Source organism: Phacochoerus africanus, chromosome 4 (assembly GCF_016906955.1).
Source record: "Phacochoerus africanus isolate WHEZ1 chromosome 4, ROS_Pafr_v1, whole genome shotgun sequence".
Lineage (NCBI taxonomy): Eukaryota > Metazoa > Chordata > Mammalia > Artiodactyla > Suidae > Phacochoerus > Phacochoerus africanus.
The window spans coordinates 70,688,765-70,708,712 of record NC_062547.1 but is presented as its reverse complement, the minus strand read 5'-3'; the positions used below and the strand labels follow the sequence as shown (position 1 = coordinate 70,708,712).

At 40.4% G+C, this 19,948-nt stretch overlaps 1 protein-coding gene and 1 pseudogene across 1 annotated transcript in view; one reads left to right on the top strand and one right to left on the bottom strand.

Annotated features, from left to right (window-relative positions):
* LOC125125738 (zinc finger protein 709-like) overlaps window positions 1–13,463 on the bottom strand; it is a 29,656-nt gene extending 16,193 nt beyond the window's left edge. Inside the window, exon 1 of the mRNA XM_047777170.1 lies at window positions 13,291–13,463. Coding sequence (XP_047633126.1) covers window positions 13,291–13,293 — 3 coding nt within the window. The 5' untranslated portion in view covers window positions 13,294–13,463. The remainder of the gene's footprint in view (window positions 1–13,290) is intronic.
* LOC125123882 (polyadenylate-binding protein 2-like) lies at window positions 4,366–5,245 on the top strand (annotated as a pseudogene).
* Window positions 13,464–19,948: the final 6,485 nt, after the last annotated feature.

Below are 19,948 nucleotides of genomic sequence, written 5' to 3'. Positions count from 1 at the left end.
AACATAGGAGCACTTCAATATATAAAGCAACTGCTAACAGCCTTAAAAGGAGAAATCAACAATAATACAATGGTGTGGGACTTAAAACCCCACTTACAGCAATAGACAAATCATCCAGACAGAAAAATCAACAAAGAAATACAGGCCTTAAATGATTCACTAGACCAGATGGACTTAATAGATATTTATAGAATGTTCCATCCAAAAGCAGTAGAATACACATTCTCCTCAAGAGCACATGGAACATTCTCTAAGATAGATCAGATTTGGGGCCACAAATCAGGCCTTAATAAATTTAACAAAATTCAAATAATAGCAAGAATCTTTTCCAAGCATGCTATAAGACTAGAAGTCAAGAAGACAAAAACTGCAAAAAAAAACACAAACACATGGAGACTAAAAAACATGCTACTAAACAACCAATGGATCATTGAAAAAAATCAAAGAGGAAATTTAAAAATACCTAGAGAAAAATGAAAAGACACAGCAGACCAAAATCTATCAGATGAAGCAAAAGCAGTTCTAAGAAAGTTTATAGCAATACAAGCCTACCTTAAGAAACAAGAATAATCTCCAACAAGCTAATTTTACACCTAAAGCAACTAGAGAAAGAGGAACAAACAAAACCCAAGTTAGCAGAAGGAAAGCTCAGAGCAGAAATAAATGAGATAGAAACAAAGAAAATAGAAAAGATCAATGAAACTAAAAGCAGGTTCTTTGAAAAGATGAACAAAATTGATGAACCCTTAGCCACACTCACCAAGAAAAAAAGGGAAAAGGGTCAAATCAATAAAATTCAGAGATGAAAGAGAAGTTAAAACTGACACCACAGAAATACAAAGTAGTCATAAAAGACTACTACAATCAACTATATGCCAATAAAATGGACAACCTAGAAGAAATGGACAAATTCTTAGAAAAGTACAATATTCCAAGACTAAATCAGGAAGAAACAGAAAAGATGAATGGACCAATCACAAGTACTGAAATTGAAACTGTGATTTTAAAAATTCCAACAAACAAAAGCCTAGAACCTGATAGTTTCACAGGCAAATTTCATTAAACATTTAAAGAATAACACCTATCCTCTGAAACTCTTTTCAAAAAAAAAAAACTGCAGAGGAAGGAACATTCCCAAGCTCATCCTATGAGGCCACCATCATCCTGATACCAAAATCAAGGACACCACAAAAAAAAAAATTATAGGCCAATATCACTGATGAACACAGAGGCAAAAATCCTCAACAAAATAACAGCAAACCAAATACAACAATACACTGAAAGGATCATACACCATGATCAAGTGGTATTTATCCCAGGGATGAAAGGATTCTTCAATATCCACAAAACAATAAATGTGATACACCACACTAACAAATTGAAGAATAAAAACCATATGATCATCTTAATAGGTGCAGAGAGAGCTTTTGACAAAACCCAATATCAATTTCTGATTTAAAAAAAAAAAAAAAAAACCTCCAGAAAGTGGGCACAGAGGGAACCTACCTCATCATCATAAAAGCCATATATGACAAACCCATGGCTAACATCATTCTCAAAGGTGAAAAGCTTAAACAATTTCCACTAAGATCAGGAAAAAGACAAGGATGTCCACTCTCAACAATGTTATTAACACAGTTTTGGAAGTCTTCGCCATGGCAATCACAGAAAAAGAAAAGGAATCCAAATTGGAAAAGAAAAAGTAAAACTGTCACTGTTTGCAGATTACATGATACTGTACATAGAAAATCCCAAAGATGCTTTCAAAAAATTATTAGGGCACATTTGTGAATTCAGTAAAGTTACAGGATACCAAATTAATACACAGAAATCAACTGCATTTCTATAAACTAAAAACAAAAGATCAGAGAGAGAAACTGGGGAAACAATCCCACCTACCATTGTATCAAAAAGAAGAGAATACCTAGGAATGAACCTACCTCAGGAGGCAAATGACCTGCACTCTGAAAAGTGTAAAATGCTGTTAAAAGAAACCAAGATGACACCAATACATGGAAAGATATACCATGCTCTTGGATTGGAAGACCCATATTGCCAAAATGACTATGTTATCCAAGGCAATATATAGATCCATTTCAATCCCTATCGAATTACCAATGCCCCTTTTTACAGAAGTAAAACCAAAAAAAAAATTAAAATTTGTATGGAAACACAAAACACCCTGAATAGTCAAAGTAATCCTGAGAAAGAAAAATGGAGCTGGAGGAATCAGACTCCCTGATTTTACACTATACTACAAAGCTATAGTCACCAAAAGAGAATGGTACTAGCACAAAAACAGAAATATAGATCTAAGGATCACTACAGAAATCCCAGAAATAAACTTGTACACCTACAGACAACTAATCTACAACAAAAGAGATAAGAATATACAATGGAGAAAACAAGTCTCTTCAATAAGTGGTGCTAGGAAAATTGGACAGTTACATGCAAAACAATGAAATTAGAATACTTTCTAACACCAGACACACAAAAACAAACTCAAAATGGATTAAAGACCTAAAGGAAGACTGGATACTGTAAAACTCTCAGAGGAAAACATAGGCTGACATATATCACAGCAGTATCTTCTCAGATCCACCTCCTAGTACAAAAATAAATAAATAAATAGGTCCTAATTATACTTAAAAGCTTTTACAAAGCAAAGGAAACCCTAAGAAAACTGAAAAGACAACCCACAGAAAGGAGAAAATATTTCCAAATGAAGCAACTGACAGAGATTAATCTCCAAAATATATAAACACCTGCAGTTCAAAATAAAAAAAAAAAATCAAAAAATGGGCAAAAGCTCTATATAGACATTTTCCCAAGGAATACAGATGGCCAAAAAACACATGAGAAGATATTCAACGTAGCTAATTATTAGAGAAATGCAAATCAAAACTACTATGAGGTACCACCTTACACCAGCCAGAATGGCCATCATCAAAGTCTACAGACAAAAAATGCTGGAGAGGGTGTGGAGAAAAGGTAACCCTATTACACTGTTGGTGGGAATGTAAACTGGTGCAACCACTGTGGAAAACAGTATGGAGCTTCCCCAGAAAACAAAATTTAGAACTACCATATCATCCAACCATCCCACTCCTGGGGCATCTATCCAAGAAAACCATAATTTGAAAAGATACACACACCACAGTGTTCATTGCAGCAGTATTTACAATAGCCAAGACATGGAAGCAACTTTGATGTCTATCAATGGAGGGATAGATAAAAGAGATGTGATATATGTATATACACACACACACACACACACAATGGAATATTACCCATCCATAAAAAGAATGAAATAATGCCATTAACCGCAATAAGAATGGACCTAGAGATTATCATACGAGAGAAATAAATGAGAAAAAACATAGGACATCACTTATCTGTGGACTCTAAAAAAAGGATAGAAATTTGCAGAACAGAAATAATCTCACAGACTTTGAAAACAAACTTATGGTTACCAAAGGGGAGGGGTGGGGTGGAGGGATGGATTGGCATATGCACACTGAGGTATATGGAACTGGATGGAGAGCTGGGGAGAAATCTACCCAATATTCTGTGATGATCTATATGGGAAAATAATCTGAAAAAGAATGGATGTGTGTATATGTATAACTGAATCACTCTGCTGTACAGCAGAAATTCTCACAACACAGTAAATCAACCATGCTCTATAAAACTTTAAAAATAAATTCGCAAAATGTCCAAAAAACAAAAAAACCCTCAAAAGAATGAAACTGGACCACTATTTTCTACCACACACAAAAATCAATTCAAAATGGATTAAGACTTGAACATAAGACCTGATACCATAAGAATCCTAGAAGAAAACAGACAGCAAACTCAATCTTGGAGATGATTTTCTTTTTTGGTTTTGACATCCAAAACAAAGGCAACAAAAGCAATAGTGAGCAAAAGGTACTACATCAAATCAAAAAGCTGCTGCACTGCAAAGGAAATTATCAACGAAATGAAAAGATAACCTACTGAGTGGGAGAAAATATGTACAATCATATATCTGATAAGGAATAACTATATATATCAAATATATCAGGGAGTTCCTGTTGCTGCACAGTGGTTAACGAACCCAACTAGGAACCATGAGGTTGAGGCTTTGATCCCTGGCCTTGCTCAGTGGGTTAAGGATCCAGCGTTGCCGTGAGCTGTGGTGTAGATGGCAGACACGGCTGGGATCCCGCGTTGCTGAGGCTGTGGTGTAGGCCAGTGGCTACAGCTCCAATTAGACCCCTAGCCTGGGAACCTCCATATGCCGTGGAAGCAGCCCTAGAAAAGGCAAAAAGACAAAAAGAAAAGAAAAGAAAAAAGAAATATATAAAGAACTCATACAGGGCAATGGCGGCTGTGGCAGCAGCAGCAGGGGCTGAGGGCAGTCCAGGCTTGGGGCGGGATGGCAGCGCTGTCTTGTGCCCGGGCCTGTGGGGAAGCCGGGAGTGGGGGATGCAGGGGACTGCATGAACAGTTTGCAGTCTGAGGAGCTGCTGCTGGAGCCCAAGCCAGAGCCTGAGCCTGAAGAGGAGCTGCCCCAGCCCCCCGCCCCCCATACCACAGCTCTGGGCTCTGGGCCTGGCTTGGGAGCCCCCAGCCACCAGGAGGAGGAGGAGCCAGGAATGGTGGAGGGTGGCCTGGGAGATGGCGCCATTAAGGACCCGGAGATGGAAGCCATCAAAGTCGGGGAGATGGAGGAAGAAGCTGAGAAGCTAAGGGAGCTACAGAATGAAGTAAAGTAGCAGATGAATATGAATCCACCTCCAGGCAATACTGGCCCAGTTATCGTGTCCACTGAGGAGAAGACGGAAGCTGACACCCGCTCTATCTATGTTGGCAATGTGGACTCTGGTGCAACAGCAGAAGAGCTGGAAGCACACTTTCATGGCTGTGGTTCAGTCAACCACAATACTATACTCTGTGACAAATTTAGTGGCCATCCCAAAGGGTTTGCATATATAGAGTTCTCAGAAAAAGGGTCGGTGAGGACTTCCATGGCCTTACACGAGTCCCTATTTAGAGGAAGACAAATCAAGGTGATCCCAAAAGGAACAAACAGACTGGGCACCAGCACGACAGACCAGGGTTTTCCACGAGCCTGATACCATGCCCAGATCACCAACTATGACGGTTCCTGCTCTCGAATCTACAGTGGTTTTAACTGCAGGCCAAGGGTCACGTCTACAGGGGCTGAGCTAGAGTGACATCATGGTATTCCCCTGACTAAAAAATAATAATAATAATGTGTATTAGGAGGAGAGAGAGGAAAAAAAGAGAAGGGGGGATGAATTAGGGAAAAAAAAAAACCCAAACAGAAAAACCAGAAGATGACCTTAATGGAAAAAAATATTTAAAAAAAAAAGATATACTGCAGAAAGGGGGAGAATCCCATAACTGCTGAGGAGGGACCTTCTTTGGGGAGCAGGGGAAGGCCCGGGGAGTGGGACAGGGGGCTGCTCCTGCACTCTGGGGATTCACCATGGACACATCTCAACTCTGCAAGATGCTCCCTGTTTCCCTGACTGCCTTCACCCTTGGGGGGCTGCTCAAGGGTAGGTGGGCAGGGGTGGTAGGAGAGATATTTTTACCCAGGGCTCTGGAAGGACACCAAACTGCTCTACTTGTAACTGTTTTCGTCCCTCCATCTTCTCCCTAACATGGATGGACCTTAGGGGTGTTATGCTAAATAAAATAAGTTAGAAAAACAAATACCATATGATCTCACCTATATATGGAATCTAAAACAAAGAAAACCCCAAGTTAAAGAGATATGGAGAACAGATTGGTGGTTGCCAGGGGTGGGAATTAAGGGGGGGGGGGGGGAAGTATTGAGAGATGGGAGAAGTAAGTGAAGAAAGTAAAAAATTACAAACTTTAAGTTATAAAATATATCAAGGTATATAATACACAGCATTGTGACTGCAGTTAAGAATATTTAATACTGTATTACATACTGGCAAGTTACCAAGAGAAATCTCAAAAACTTTCATCACAAGAAAAAAACTGTAACCATGTGTGATAATGTTAGTCTAGTTCACTAAACTTACTGTAGTATTTCATAATATATATGAATATCGAATCATTACACTGTACACTTTAGAGTAATAATACCTCAATAGAAATAAGTAAAATAAAATGACCAAAATATATAAATAATTAGGGAAGACATCAAAATTGCAGGAATATAGACTATCAAAACTGAAAGCTGGTGCTTTGAAGTAATCAGTAAAATTGATAAAGTTCTAGTCAAGATAACTGAGAAAGGAGGGAAGAATGAAATTAGTAATATCAAGATTGAAAAGGAGTTCTCTTATGGGACATCAGGTTAAAGACCCAGCATTGTCACTGCAATGGCTCAGGTTTGATCCCTGGCCTGGTAACTTCCATATGCCATGGGTGTGGCCCTCCAAAAAAGAATGAAAAGAGCATACTATGAAACAGCATTTGATAGAATCTAACATCCATTTATAATAACACACTAGGAATAGAGGGGAAGTCCTGCTCTTGAGAAAGAATATCTTCATGAAACTTGTACTCAGCATCATACTTAATGGTGAGAAACTAGATATTTTTCTTATAAGAAAAAAGGTAAGGAAATCTCCTCTCACCGTTCCTATTCAACATTGTACTGGAAGACTTAGCTAATGCAATAAAGGGAGAAAGGAAACAAAATGTATGTATGTATGCTTTTATATATATATATAAAAGCAAGAAATAAAACTGTCTTTGTTGCATATAACACAATTTTCTACGTAAAACATCTGAAAGAATATGAAACACCAGAAATCACTCTAGGAATTAATAAGACAGTATAGAAAGACTGAATACAGAAGTCATCTGCTTTCCTATAGACCCACAGAAATATAGCCAACTGATCTCTGACAAAGGACTATTAGGCAATCCAATAGAGAGAAAAAAAGTCTTTTCAACAGTGCTGGTAATAGTGGATATCCACGTGCAAAAACAAACAAATGAATCTAGACACAGACGTCACACAAAACTTAACTTAAATAGATCACAGCTCTAAATGTAAAATGTAAAAGTAAAAAACTCCTAGAAGACAACATAGGAGAAAATCAAGGTGACCTTTTGTTTACTGACAAATTTTAAGATACAGCACCAAAAACAAGATCCAAGAAAGAAAAAAAATAAGCTTCACTTCATTAAAATGAAAAGTCCTCTGTTCTACAAAAGACATTTGGTAAAAGAATGTAAAGACAGTCACAGAGTAGAAGAAAATATCTGTAGAACTCTTTTATCTCACAAATGACTGGCATCCAACGTGTCCAAAGGTCTCTTCTTAAAACAGTTAGACAAACAATTCAATTAAAAAAATGGGCAGAAGAGTTGAACACACAAGAAGATATAGATGTTAAATAAACATATGAAAAGCTCAACATCAAATACCGTTAGTAATTTGCAAATAAAACAAAAATATCACTAGACACTACAAAGAGTAAAATTCAAAACACTCAGAACACCAAATATTAATGAAAATGTAAAGTGACAGGAATCCTTATTCATTGGTGGCAAAAATGGAAAATGGTATGCCAGCTTTGGAAGACAGTGTCTTATACAACTAAACATACCCTTTCCATAGAATCTGGGTTCCAGATTATACTCTTTGGTATTTACTGAAATGAGTCGAAAACTTGTCTTCACACAGAAATATGAAAATGAATGTTTATAGATATTTTATGCATAACTGCCTAGACTTATAGTTAAAGAAGATATCTTTCAATATTAGAAGAGCAGAAATGAATAAACAACCTGTGGTATAGCCATATGATGAAATATTGTTCAGTGATGATAAAAACATGAGCTATGAAGCCATGAACAGACAAGGAAGAAACTGCTATATAATGGTTTGTTACAATTTCAAATTTACATTATTTATGGCTGAAGTGAAACTGTTTTGATCCACTTGTTTATGGCTCATGTAAAGTATTTTGGTCTAAAAGTGAATTTGTTTACTTTGCATAGGCCATGTCAGGATGGCATCAAACTTGCTCTATCAATATGAATATATGGAGGAGTGACAATCACATGATAGACATTTAAGCTTTAAATGCCAAGAATTTGTGAGGTTTGGTCTGAGCAAGGCTATTCTTTGCCGATCTGAACAACTCTCAGAAGATCATGAGACACTTGTCCTTGCTTGTGGCCAATTTACTCTCGGTGAGCAGTGGTGCTGAACCAAGCAGCAGTCTCGGAGAAAAAAAGGGACATTCATTTCTGCCTTGGTGAGCCTACTCCTCACAGGCAGTGGTACAGGCCATGTAATGGTCCCTGGAATAACCACCTTTCAAGCAGCCTAGCTTGCCTGCTGACACTGGTGCCTTTGCCCAGCAGCTACATGCCCCCATCAGGGAGGGACCTAAGCTGGCATCTGATACCCAGCTTTTCACTGGAAGGACCAACTCTACCAAGAACCAATTCATATAAAGATAAAACAATTAAATTTGAACTGTCTTTCTTTCTCTCATCTTCCCATTGGGTGGAACAGTAGTATAATTAATCTACTACTGGTTTGGGGTATGTTCTTTCTTTACTGGCTTATTTAGAGACATTATCCTGTTTGCTACTGGCTTGTGAAACATTATTAAAAATTATGATTCCTGCAGTGAAACTACTGGCAGAGACAATCTCAGTCTCTGAACATAATTTGCCTAAAAAAACAGGAAACTTAAAAGGCATATTTATTGCTAAGTGGAACAAGACACTCTGACCAAACTGCACACTGTATGATTCCAAGTATATGACATTCTGGGAGAGAGAAAAAACTATGAGCCAGTAAAAAAAAGATCTTTGTGAAGGATTTGGAGCTTTGAGGAAGGGGTGAATGGATAGGTGGAGCACAGGGTATTTTTAGGGAAATAAAGCTATCCTATATGATATAGAAATGATGCATAATGTCACTATACATTTGCCGGAACCTGTAGCTTGTATAACACAGAGTCAACCCTAATATAAACAGTAGACTTTAATGCATCTATATTGATAATCAATTATAACAAATATACCATAATAATATGAGATGCAAAAAAATAGTACAAAATAAGATGCAGAGGAGTCAAGTGGTACTCTTATTTCCTGATCAATTTTTCCTGTAAACCTAGAATGTTCTTTAAAAACAAAACAAAACAAAAAAACCCTGGGAGTTCCCATCGTGGCGCAGTGGAAACGAATCCAACTAGGAACCATGAGGTTATGAGTTCGATCCCTGGCATCTCTCTGTGGGTTAAAGATCTGGCATTGCCGTGAGCTGTGGTGTAGGTTGCAGACGAGGCTCAGATCTGGCATTGCTGTGGCTCTGGCATAGGCCAGCAGCTGTGGCTCCAATTAGACCCCTAGCCTGGGAACCTCCATATGCTGCAGGTGTGGCCCTAAAAAGACAGAAACAAAAACCAAAAAAAAAAAAAAAACCCTGAAATCTCATTGTTTCATACCTTCTGATTTTTTTTAATCTAGTAGTGTTTAAATCCTTTTTTAATCTTTTGCAAGCATTATTTAAAATTAACAGGAGTTCCCATTGTGGTGTAACAAGATAGGCAGCAAGATATCTTGGGAGTGCTACGATGCATGTTCAATCCCTGGCCTGGCACCATGGGTTAATAAGGATCCAGGGTTGCAGCAGCTGTGGCTTAGGACTATAGCTCAGATGCGATCCCTGGCCTGGGAACTCCATATGCCATGGGGCAGCCGAAAAAGAAAAAGAAAAAGGTAAAATTAACATATTTTACTAAGTAAAAATACCATATTTTACTATTTAAGTGTCTTTAATTTTTCTATTCTAAATTTAATTTTATTGTTTTGTTTTGTTTTTTGTCTTTTTGCCATTTCTTGGGCCACTCCTGTGGCATATGGAGGTTCCCAGGCTAGGGGTCGAATCGGAGCTGTAGCCACCGGCCTACACCAGAGCCACAGCAACGCGGAATCCAAGCCGCGTCTGCCACCTACACCAGAATTCCCACCAACGCTGGATCCTTAACCTGCTAAGCAAGGCCAGGGATCGAACCTGCAACCTCATGGTTCTTAGTCGGATTCGTTAATCACTGAGCCATGACGGGAACTCCTAAATTTAATTTTAAATTAATTTTAACTTTTCTACATAAGAAATCATTTTAAGATTTAATTATTTAAACACTAATGGGTATAAAACTGCAAACTATAATAATCGAACAAGGACCTACTGTATAGTTCAGGGGATTATACTCAATATTTCGTAATAACCTCTAAGGGAAAAGAAACTGAAAAAGAACACACATATATATGTAAAACACTGAATCACTTTGCTGTACACCTGAAACTAACACAACAGTGTAAATCAACTATACTTCAATTTAAAAAATTTTAAATAAAACTGCAGATCATAAAGAGTAAAAAATTTCAAATGTCTTTTTAGTGCTGCACCATGGCATATGGAGGTTCCCAGGCTAGGAGTCTAATTGGAGCTGTAGCTGCTGGCCTACATCACGGCCAGACAACACCAGATCCTTAACCCTCTGAGTGAGGCCAGGGATCGAACCTGCATCCTCATGAATACTAGTCAGATTTGTTTCTGCTGAGCATGACGCGAACTCCAGAAGTTTTCATTTAATCCATGAAGAATTGTACTAGGATTTTCAAAGATTTCCCTAAGTCTAAGTTTTTCCCATATCAATTAAAATAGAAATTTAATAGCTTCTTCCACTCATCAATCCAAGTAGACATTTATTTGCCTTAATACTTGTACAGCCTTTTAAATATCAAAGTTCTCTAGGGACATGCACATACAAAAATTGCTCTAAAAATGAAAAATGTGCCTGAGAACTTAAATACATTCATCTCACAGCTTAAGATTCTGTTGCCTAAAAGGAGCAAAAATTCTGTTTGGTTCCAGGAGTTTCTTGCCTTATACGCATATTTTTCAATCAATTTATATTTTCAATGCCTAAGAAATCACAAATCTTATACACTCAAAACTTCAAACTAAGGGAAACTACAGTTAAAGGACTGACATATTCAATAGATAAAGGCATCTAAATAAAAGAAACACAAATATTCAAATCAGCTCATATAAGCAGCCTACCTGCCCACAGTTAAAAAGGAAAAGCTACATTTAGAAAGTTAAACACATTCCCAAGCTTGGGTTTAGAAACTCCAGGTTGAGATATAACCCCTAAAGTGGATCAGTCCCTGAGGAAATGGGGATAGGGGACACCTGAGAAGTCACCAGAAAGAACTCTCCTTACATTCTCACCAGTAAGGAAACTTAGGGAGATTCAGTTTAACATCAGGTCCAAAATCCCAAATTCATAAACTCTTTGCCCAGGAGATAGAACTCCTGACCACTAACTTTCAATACACAAAATACATTCTGCAAGCACCTTTGTCATGCATGCAAAATTCAAACATAACATGTAAATACATCTAGGCCAAAGAAAACGTTCATTGCTGGTTCCAAGGGGACGTGGGGAGGGGCTTTAGTTTGGAGTCACCGGCCTCAGGCCTCTACTCCTCAGTCACAATATTCTAGATCAAAACAGATAATTTAAATGCCATGAAGCCAGTTTGAAGAATCTAGCAAAATCACTCAACCCAGTGTTTATACGTAAAGAAGAAAGAAACCTGTAAGACAATTTGTTCATTAAGAAGACCCCCAGGGAGTTCCTGTAGTGGCACAGTGGAAATGAGTGCGACTAGGAACCATGAGGTTGCGGGTTCGATCCCTGGCCTCACTCAGTGGATTAAGGATCTGGCGTTGCCATGAGCTGTCGTATAGGTGAAGGGCAAAGCTCAGATCTGGCGTTGCTGTGGCTGTGGCTGGCAGCTGTAGCTCCAATTAGACCCCTAACCTGGGAACTTCCACATGCTGTGGGTGTGGCCCTAAAAAGCAAAAAAAAAAAAAAATCCCCAAGAGTTCCCATTGTGGCTCAGCTGTAACGAACCTGACTAGTATCCATGAGAATTCAGGTTCAATCCCTGGCCTCACTCAGTGGGTTAAGGATCCAGCATTGTCTCGAGCTGTGGTGTAGGTCATGGACATGGCTCGGATCCCATATTGCCGAGGCTGTGGTGTAGGCCAGCAGCTGCAGCTCCAATTCGACCCCTGGCTGGGGAACTTCCATATGCCACGGGTGCGGCCCTAAAAAGACCAAAAAAAAAAAGGAAACCCCTAGTCCTCTCAGAAAATGAAGATGTCAGGTAATTATTATTTCCCCCCCAAAAAGAAACTGATTTGAAAACAAGTAATAATATTAACACTTCCAGATATTGCAAGTCTAAGTCCTGATATGCCAATTTAAAAGAACAGATCAAAAGAACAGACCTTGGAATATAACTACATCCATTCAGGGTAAGAAAAAGGGAGACAAAAATTTGAACAAATAGAATGTAATAATGAAATAGTTTTTCTGAAATTCACTTTTCATGCCTTTTTGTAAAAACTTTATACTGTCTTCTCAGGTCTGCTGAATAAATAACATTTAAATTTATTGAAAAACTAAGTCTCAATCTCAAGTCAATAAATCTTTTCAAAGAAACTGGGGCAGGGGGAGGGGGTATGAGGCAGTGCTAAAAAGACAGATCACCCAGGAAAGTTTCTCAAGAGTACCCAAAGGTCTTCCCATGGGATGCCTGTGACCAAGGAAGATTCTGACAGGAGAGACACAAGGATTCCATATAACATATTCCAGGTAGTTATTCTTTGCTTTCCTCCCATGTACAACAGCCATACAAATAAGTCTTTAAAAAGAACCATCTATGGCTCTGTGGATAAATGATAAACAATTAAAATACTGCGTCAATTTGAAATTCACCATGGAAGAAAATAGTTAATAATAATAATACTATAAACTGGAGAGTGGGTAATGTGGGAAAGACCTGGAAATTTACGGCTGTATTGCCCGCCCCAGGAAGAGCTACGCTGGGAAGACAAGGTAGTGGATTTGAGACCCTGCCCCTCAAACATTTTAAAAAGAATAAAATGACTCCTCTAGAGAGAAAGGGGGAACCGGACACCCCACAGCCCACCGGTCCTCCCACACACAAACCCCCAGAGTCAGAATTGCCCTGTGACCCTTCCCATGGTCATCGCACAGTCTTGGGAGACAGAGGTTAGTAGTGAGGGGACAGGTGACCAACGGGCTCCCAGCTGCCAACCCAGCCCCCAGGCTGCGTGCCGCGCCACCAGTGGGCTCTCGTCCGCAGACTCCGGAGTTGGCTGCAGGAGGCCAGGTTCCATCAGCTCCACCGCCTCCATCTCCCAACACCCGGACTTCTCACACTCACCATTTTTTGGTTCCTGGGGTTTCGGGAGGTTCACTCTACAACTGCTGCGGCAAGTGCAGGTCACAACAACACAGAACGTGGCTTAGCCATCTGGCCTTTAAGGTCAGCAAGAGGTAACACGGCCGCAGGAAAGCGAGCGGCACAGAGAACGCGGTCCGCGCTCTGCGCCATCATCCGAGCGACGCTGCCACGTAAAATAACTGGCGACTCCCCTGATTGGACAGTTCACAGAGCCCCGCCCTCCCACGCCTGAGTGATGGCAAGCCCAGAGGTCGCATCTTGGAACCAAGCTGGTCGTTGCAGCGGCCCGAAATGTTCTCTCTCGCTCCATGGACACTGCATCAAACCCTATGGCTGCAAGGCCCTCACGGAACTGTGACCCTTTTTACTCACACACACGGACACGTAAAAGTGACCTCATCATAGGTAAAATTGAGTCTGACTCCACTTAGATCTTTGACAGTTTCCAGTGGGAGACCATACATTCCTCCTTATTCCCACTCATTTGGTACTTTTCTTTTTTTTGTCTTTTCGGCTTTTCTAGGGCCGCACTCGCGGCATATGGAGGTTCCCAGGCTAGGGGCCTAATCGGAGCTGTAGCTGCCGGCCTATGCCACAGCCACAGCAATGTGGGATCTGGGCTGCGTCTGCAACCTACACCACAGCTCACGGCAAGCCCGGATCCTTATCCCACTGAGCAAGGCCAGGGATTCAACCCTCAACCTCATGGTTCCTAGTCGGATTCGGTCAACCACTGCGCTACAACGGGAACTCCTCATCTGATACTTTAAAAAGTCCCCAGGTCTCAGGGGCACTTGGCTGTAGTGGAAGGATGATCCCCAAAGTCCTAGGCCAAGCCCCAGGCCTCAGACTCCAGTGTGTGTGAAACACTGAAGCAGAGAAACCACTGGAAAATCTTTTCAGTGGACTTCCTTAAATTTTTATTTGTTGAAAGGTCAAAAGAGGTAAAACTGAAAGAACACTGCTGAATGAAAAATAATAGATGGTAAGAGTATGAAAGATAAAAAAATCAGGACAATGGTCATGAATGAAGCAGGACAGAGATAAGTTAGGAATGGGAACATCAGGCACTCACCAGGGCCCACAGGCCTTTTGAGAATCTTCATGATGGGAGTGACCATAGTGGCTCAGCCAGTTCCCAACTAGTATCCATGAGGATGCAGATTCCCTGGCCTCGCTCAGTGGCTTAGTATCCCAAGTTGCCCTGATCTGTGGTGTAGGTCACCGACAGCTCGGATCCTGCGGGGCTGTAGTGTAGGCTGGCAGCTCCAGCTCTCATTCCACCCCTACCCTGGGAACTTCCATATGCTGCAGCCCTAAAAAGAAATAAAAAAAGAATCTTCATGATGAGTCCGAGGATGTATGTGTGTGTATGTTTTCCTTTTTTTTTTTTTCTTCTTTTTAGGGCTGCACCTGTGGCATGTGGAAATTCCTGAGCTATCAGAGTTCCATCTACCATTCTATGCCATAGTCACAGCAATGCCAGATCTGAGCCACCTCTGAGACCTATTCTGCAGTCTCGGCGAAGTGAAATCCTTAACCCATTGAGCGAGGCCAGGAATCCTCATGGATACTAGTCAGGTTCTTAACATGCTGAGCCTCAATGGTAGCTCCCAAGGATGTACATTATTAATAAATCTTATCAAAAAACATTTTGCACATTTTTTCTGAACATATTTTATGATTAAAATTTTTAAGAGAAAATCAGTTTGGAAAAAAACGTAATTTGTATATATTTTATTTGCCCTGTAAGGTGGCAGTCTGAGTTTTCATTCATGGTTTTGGCAGCAAAAATTAGGAATGTCAACTGAAAAAAAATGCACAATCTAAAAGTTGAGAATTATGTTTTATCTGGTGGACTTTCTGAAGACTCAAGCCTGGGAGCTGTCTCTCAGATAGCTCTGAGTGACTGCTCTGAAGAGGTAAGGGAGGAGCCAGGATAGGTAGGAGTTTTGCAGTGAAAACCAGGTAGTTAGAACATAAAAAAGTTATAGCTGATTAAAGAAAACCAATATCCCAAGTTAAGTAATTTAGTGTGGAGTTCCTGTCATGGCTCAGTGGTTAATGAATCTGACTAGCTTCCATGAGGACACAGGTTCAATCCCTGGCCTTGCTCAGTGGGTTAAGGATCTGGCATTGCCGTGAGCTATTGTGTAGGTTGCAGATGAGGCTTGGATCTTGTGTTGCTATGGTGGTGGCATAGGCCAGCGGCTACATCTCTGATTGGACCTCTAGCCTGGGAACCTCCATATGCCTCAGCTGTGGCCCTAAAAATCCAAAAAATAATAATAATAATAATAATTTAGTGCTTTTCTGTGTATGGGAAGATTAAGAGTCTGGGCTCCTTGAACTCATTCCTTTGATATGCACCTCAACTATCGAGGGCCAGGATCCTGTTTTGCACCCTAAATCCCCTTAGGAAGCACACTTGGGGTGGCTGCAGTGGCTGGTGGCTGGATGGCTGCAACATTTTTGTTTACTGATATGGCAGGCGACATCTTTCACCCACAGTAAAAGTCACATATCTATTTAGAAAAAAATGGGATATGTGTGTGTGTGTATGACGGGGTCACTTTGCTGTGCAGCAGCAATTGACAGAACAGTGTAAATCAACTATAATAGAAAAAATAAAAACCTAAAAAAAATTATTTTAAAATGAAGAGTGGCATGTATTGATATGTAAAAATCTGAGAGTTCCCATCATGGCTTAGCAGTTAATGAACCCGACTAGTATCCATGAGGATGCAAATTCAATCCCTGGCCTTGCTCAGTGGGTAACGATCCAGTGTTGCCATGAGCTGTGGTATAGGTCACAAATGCAGCTTGGATCCAGTGTTGCTGTGGCTGTGGTATAGACAGGCATTTACAGCTCTGATTCGACCCCTAGCCTTCCATATGCTGTGGTGCAGCCCTAAAAAGACAAAAAAAAAAAAAAAAAAACCAGGAGTATTTATCAATAGAACAATTAAGCAAAGTGTATTGATAGATATACCTTCCCCTTCTGTAACTGTGTTAGATGGGCCCCCACCCTAGGTTGGTGGGGTGACAACACACTACTGCCAGGAACTACAAGAGTTTATTACTACCATAATGGGGTGGGGGCACGTGCAAGTGTGCACCTCTCAAGCAGGTGAGAAGTGCCTTGACAGACAAAGAAAGGAGCCTAGTCTGGCCTGAGTTTTTAATTGCTATTAGGAGGTGGACTACAGTGAGGTTTTGCACACAAAATCTTCTGGGATTGAATCTCTTGCCAAAATCAAAGGAGTGAGGATCCAGACCTTCTTGTCACCTTGTACAGATGTGGGACACCAGAGGAAGAAGACAGGACGGGGGTTTTCACGTTGTCAGCAGTCAAACATTAAAAACTGGAGTCAGATAGAGTTCTCTTTGTGGCTCAGCAGTATCGAACCCAACTAGTATCCTTGAGGACACAGGTCAATCCCTGGCCTCAATCAGTGGGCACTGCTGTCACCTGTGGTATAGGTTGCAGACACAGCTCAGATCCTGTGTTGCTGTGGCTGTGGTGTGGGCTGGCAAGCTGCAGCTCCGAATTCAACCCCTAGCCTGGGAACTTCCATATGCCATGGAAGCAGCCCTGAAAAGAAAAAAAAAAAAAAATGGAGTCATAGATTTCTGGATTCTCATCTGGCATGAAAAGAGCTTAGAAGTCATTCCTATTATCCTCACCAGAAAAAAAAAAAAAGGCGAACTTAAAATGAAGGATTCAGATCTACCAAATCATGAATCACAGGGCCAACTTGGGAAGAGAGACAGAAAAACAGCAATTTTGAAATAGGTCCACAATATTCTGTTCTTAACAATGCCTGTCCTCAAAAGATTCTGTTTTACCAGTGCTTAACTGACATGGTGGGAGGGAAACGGCCAACTTGAGTCCTCTGCCTGTCTGACCTAAATTGAGGGTGAGGGGGAACTTAGAAAGACTTATGAAGTTGATTTGTTTTTTAATTAAACTCCTGACAGCAAACACATGGTGTATTTTCTGAAACCACTTCTCCAGCTCTGCAATTCCAACTGGGTATTGTACTATGAGTGAGAAAATGTTGCCTGCTATATCAATGAACAAAGGATGTTGAAGGCATCAATTACAGCCGCCCTGACCATAAGCCCTGAAGGAACTCAGGATAGAAACAGGACACCTGCCCTCAAGCCAGCAGCCACTGAAGCCACCCACAAACAGTGAACCCTGAGGAGACTCAGGATGGGAAAACAGGATACTGGCCCCAGAGAGCTGAGGTGCCTATCAAAGGAATGATTTCCATAGCCCAGTCTTTTGCATCTTCCCATCTATAAAAAAGTGCTAAATTCATTAAGATGCTTGGTTTTAATTACCAGTTATCTTTTGAAATTCTAACTGGTCTTTGTTGTAAAAACTCCTATATATCCTGGCTCCTGCATTACCTCTTTGGAGCAGTCCCTTGACATGTGGAAGTTCCTGGGCCCAGGATCCAACTTGAGCCATAGGAGTAACAACACCAGACCCTTTAATCACTAAGCCACCAGGGAACTCCAATTCTCAATTTTTAGGTTGTGCTTTTTTTTTTCCAGTTAACAGTGTCTTATAACTCAATTCAATTCTACCACTAACCAGAGATAACATCAGACTCCATAGTTTAAGGGCTCAGTTCCACGAAACTGCCCCCACATTAGATGCCAGCTGCAAATGCAAGGCCCAGGCCACACATTTTTCCATGGCCAACTACAAATTCTGAGGTTCTCTAGAACCCCTTGTGCTTTTTAATTTGATAGAATACCTATTAGAACTAAGAAAAATGCTTTACTTGTTATCAGTTAATTTTAAAAAGATATAGGTCAGGAAGAACCATATGGAAAGGGTGCACAGGGCAAAGTAGAGGATGAGGGTGGAGTGGGAAGTAGGGAGCTTCCATGCCCTCTTCTGGCATGACTGCCTCCCAGCAGAGTGATGCATTCACCAACTCAGATCTCTCTTAATCCCAAGGTTTAGGGGTTTTGATGAAATTTCCAAGTTGGGGTTTGAGGTTGGGGGCTGGGCTGAAAGTTCTAAGCCTCTAATCATAGCTTGATCTTCCTGGTGACCACTCCCCATCCTGAAGCCATCTAGGGGCCAGCAAACAGTTGCCTCATTAGAACATAAGATGCTCCTATCACCCTTATCATATGGGACTTTCCAAGGAGATCTTTGCTAGGAACCATGAACAAAGACCAGACATCATTCTACTATTTTGTTTTTTTTTTTTTATGGCCACACCTGTAGCATATGGAAATTCCTGGGCCAGGGGTCAAATTGCAGTTGCAGTTGTAGCCAGTGCCACAGCCATGACAACACTGTATCTGAGACACATCTGCAACTTATGCCATAGCAACACCAGATCCTTGACCCACTGAGTAAGGCCAGGGATTGAACCCACATCCTCCTGGAGACAAAGTTGGATCCTTAAACAGCTGAACCACAACGGGAACTCCCATCTTTTTATTTTTAGGCCCACACCCAAGGCACATGGAAATTTCCAGGCTAGGGATTGAGCTGGAGCTACAGCTGCCAGCCTATGCCACAGCCACAGCAATGTGGGATCCAAGCTGTGTCTATGACTTACACCAGAGCTTACAGCAATGCCGGATCCTTAACCCACTGAGCGAGGCCAGGGATCAAACCTGCATCTTCATGGATAGAAGTTGGGTTCATTTCAACCGCACCACAAGGGGAACTTGCCTATCTTTCTTATTATATATACCACAGAAGGTCACAGCCCACAGTCACATACTAAGACCCAGTCATGGGACTACAGAACATTTTTTCTCCACCTTCAACATGCCAGTACATTAAGAAGACGCCTGTCTAATAACACCTGTCTAGTTTCAGTAGAACACTGAAAAAACTCTATGTTTCAGAATTATTTACAAGTCTCTGTCCTACCCCTAAAGTTGACATTGGATGACAAAAGCAAGAACACCTGAAGATACTTTAGCCTCTGACAGAGCAAATAATAAACATAGCCTAAACCCTAGTCAGAGAAATCTAAAATTTCATACTACAGGCCTATATACTCCGTTCCTTTTCATAGTACATCATGTCTAGTATTCAAAAAAAATTAAAAGGCACAATAAAAGATTTAAAACACATTGCCAGGATTAGGACAAGCAAAAGAACCTGATTTGGATATACAGATATGTTAGAATTATCAGACTAGAAACTTAATGCAACCATATGTGGAGTGCTCTAATGGAAATAATGGATGACATAAAAGAACAGATAGGTAATGTACATAGAGATGGAAACTCTGAGAAAGAATCAAAAAGGAAACTAAAGAAAGAAAGAAAAAAACCAAAAGAACAGAATAAAAATAAAGAATTCCTTTTGGAGAGGGACCTTATCATTTCAATGGAAATGTGTGAGGAAAAAGAATCAGCAAGCTTGAAGAGATGTCACTAAAACTTTCCAAACTGAAAGGCAAAGGTGGAAAAAAAAAAAAGAATAAAAAGACTAAACAGAAATCCAAGAGTTTTGGGAAAATTAATAATAAAGGTGTAACATACACAAAATTTACATATATGCAAGAGAAGAAAGGAATAGAATAAGTGAAGCAGCAGTAAGTGAGATTTCCCTTCAAATTAATGATACCAAAATATGGATCTAGGC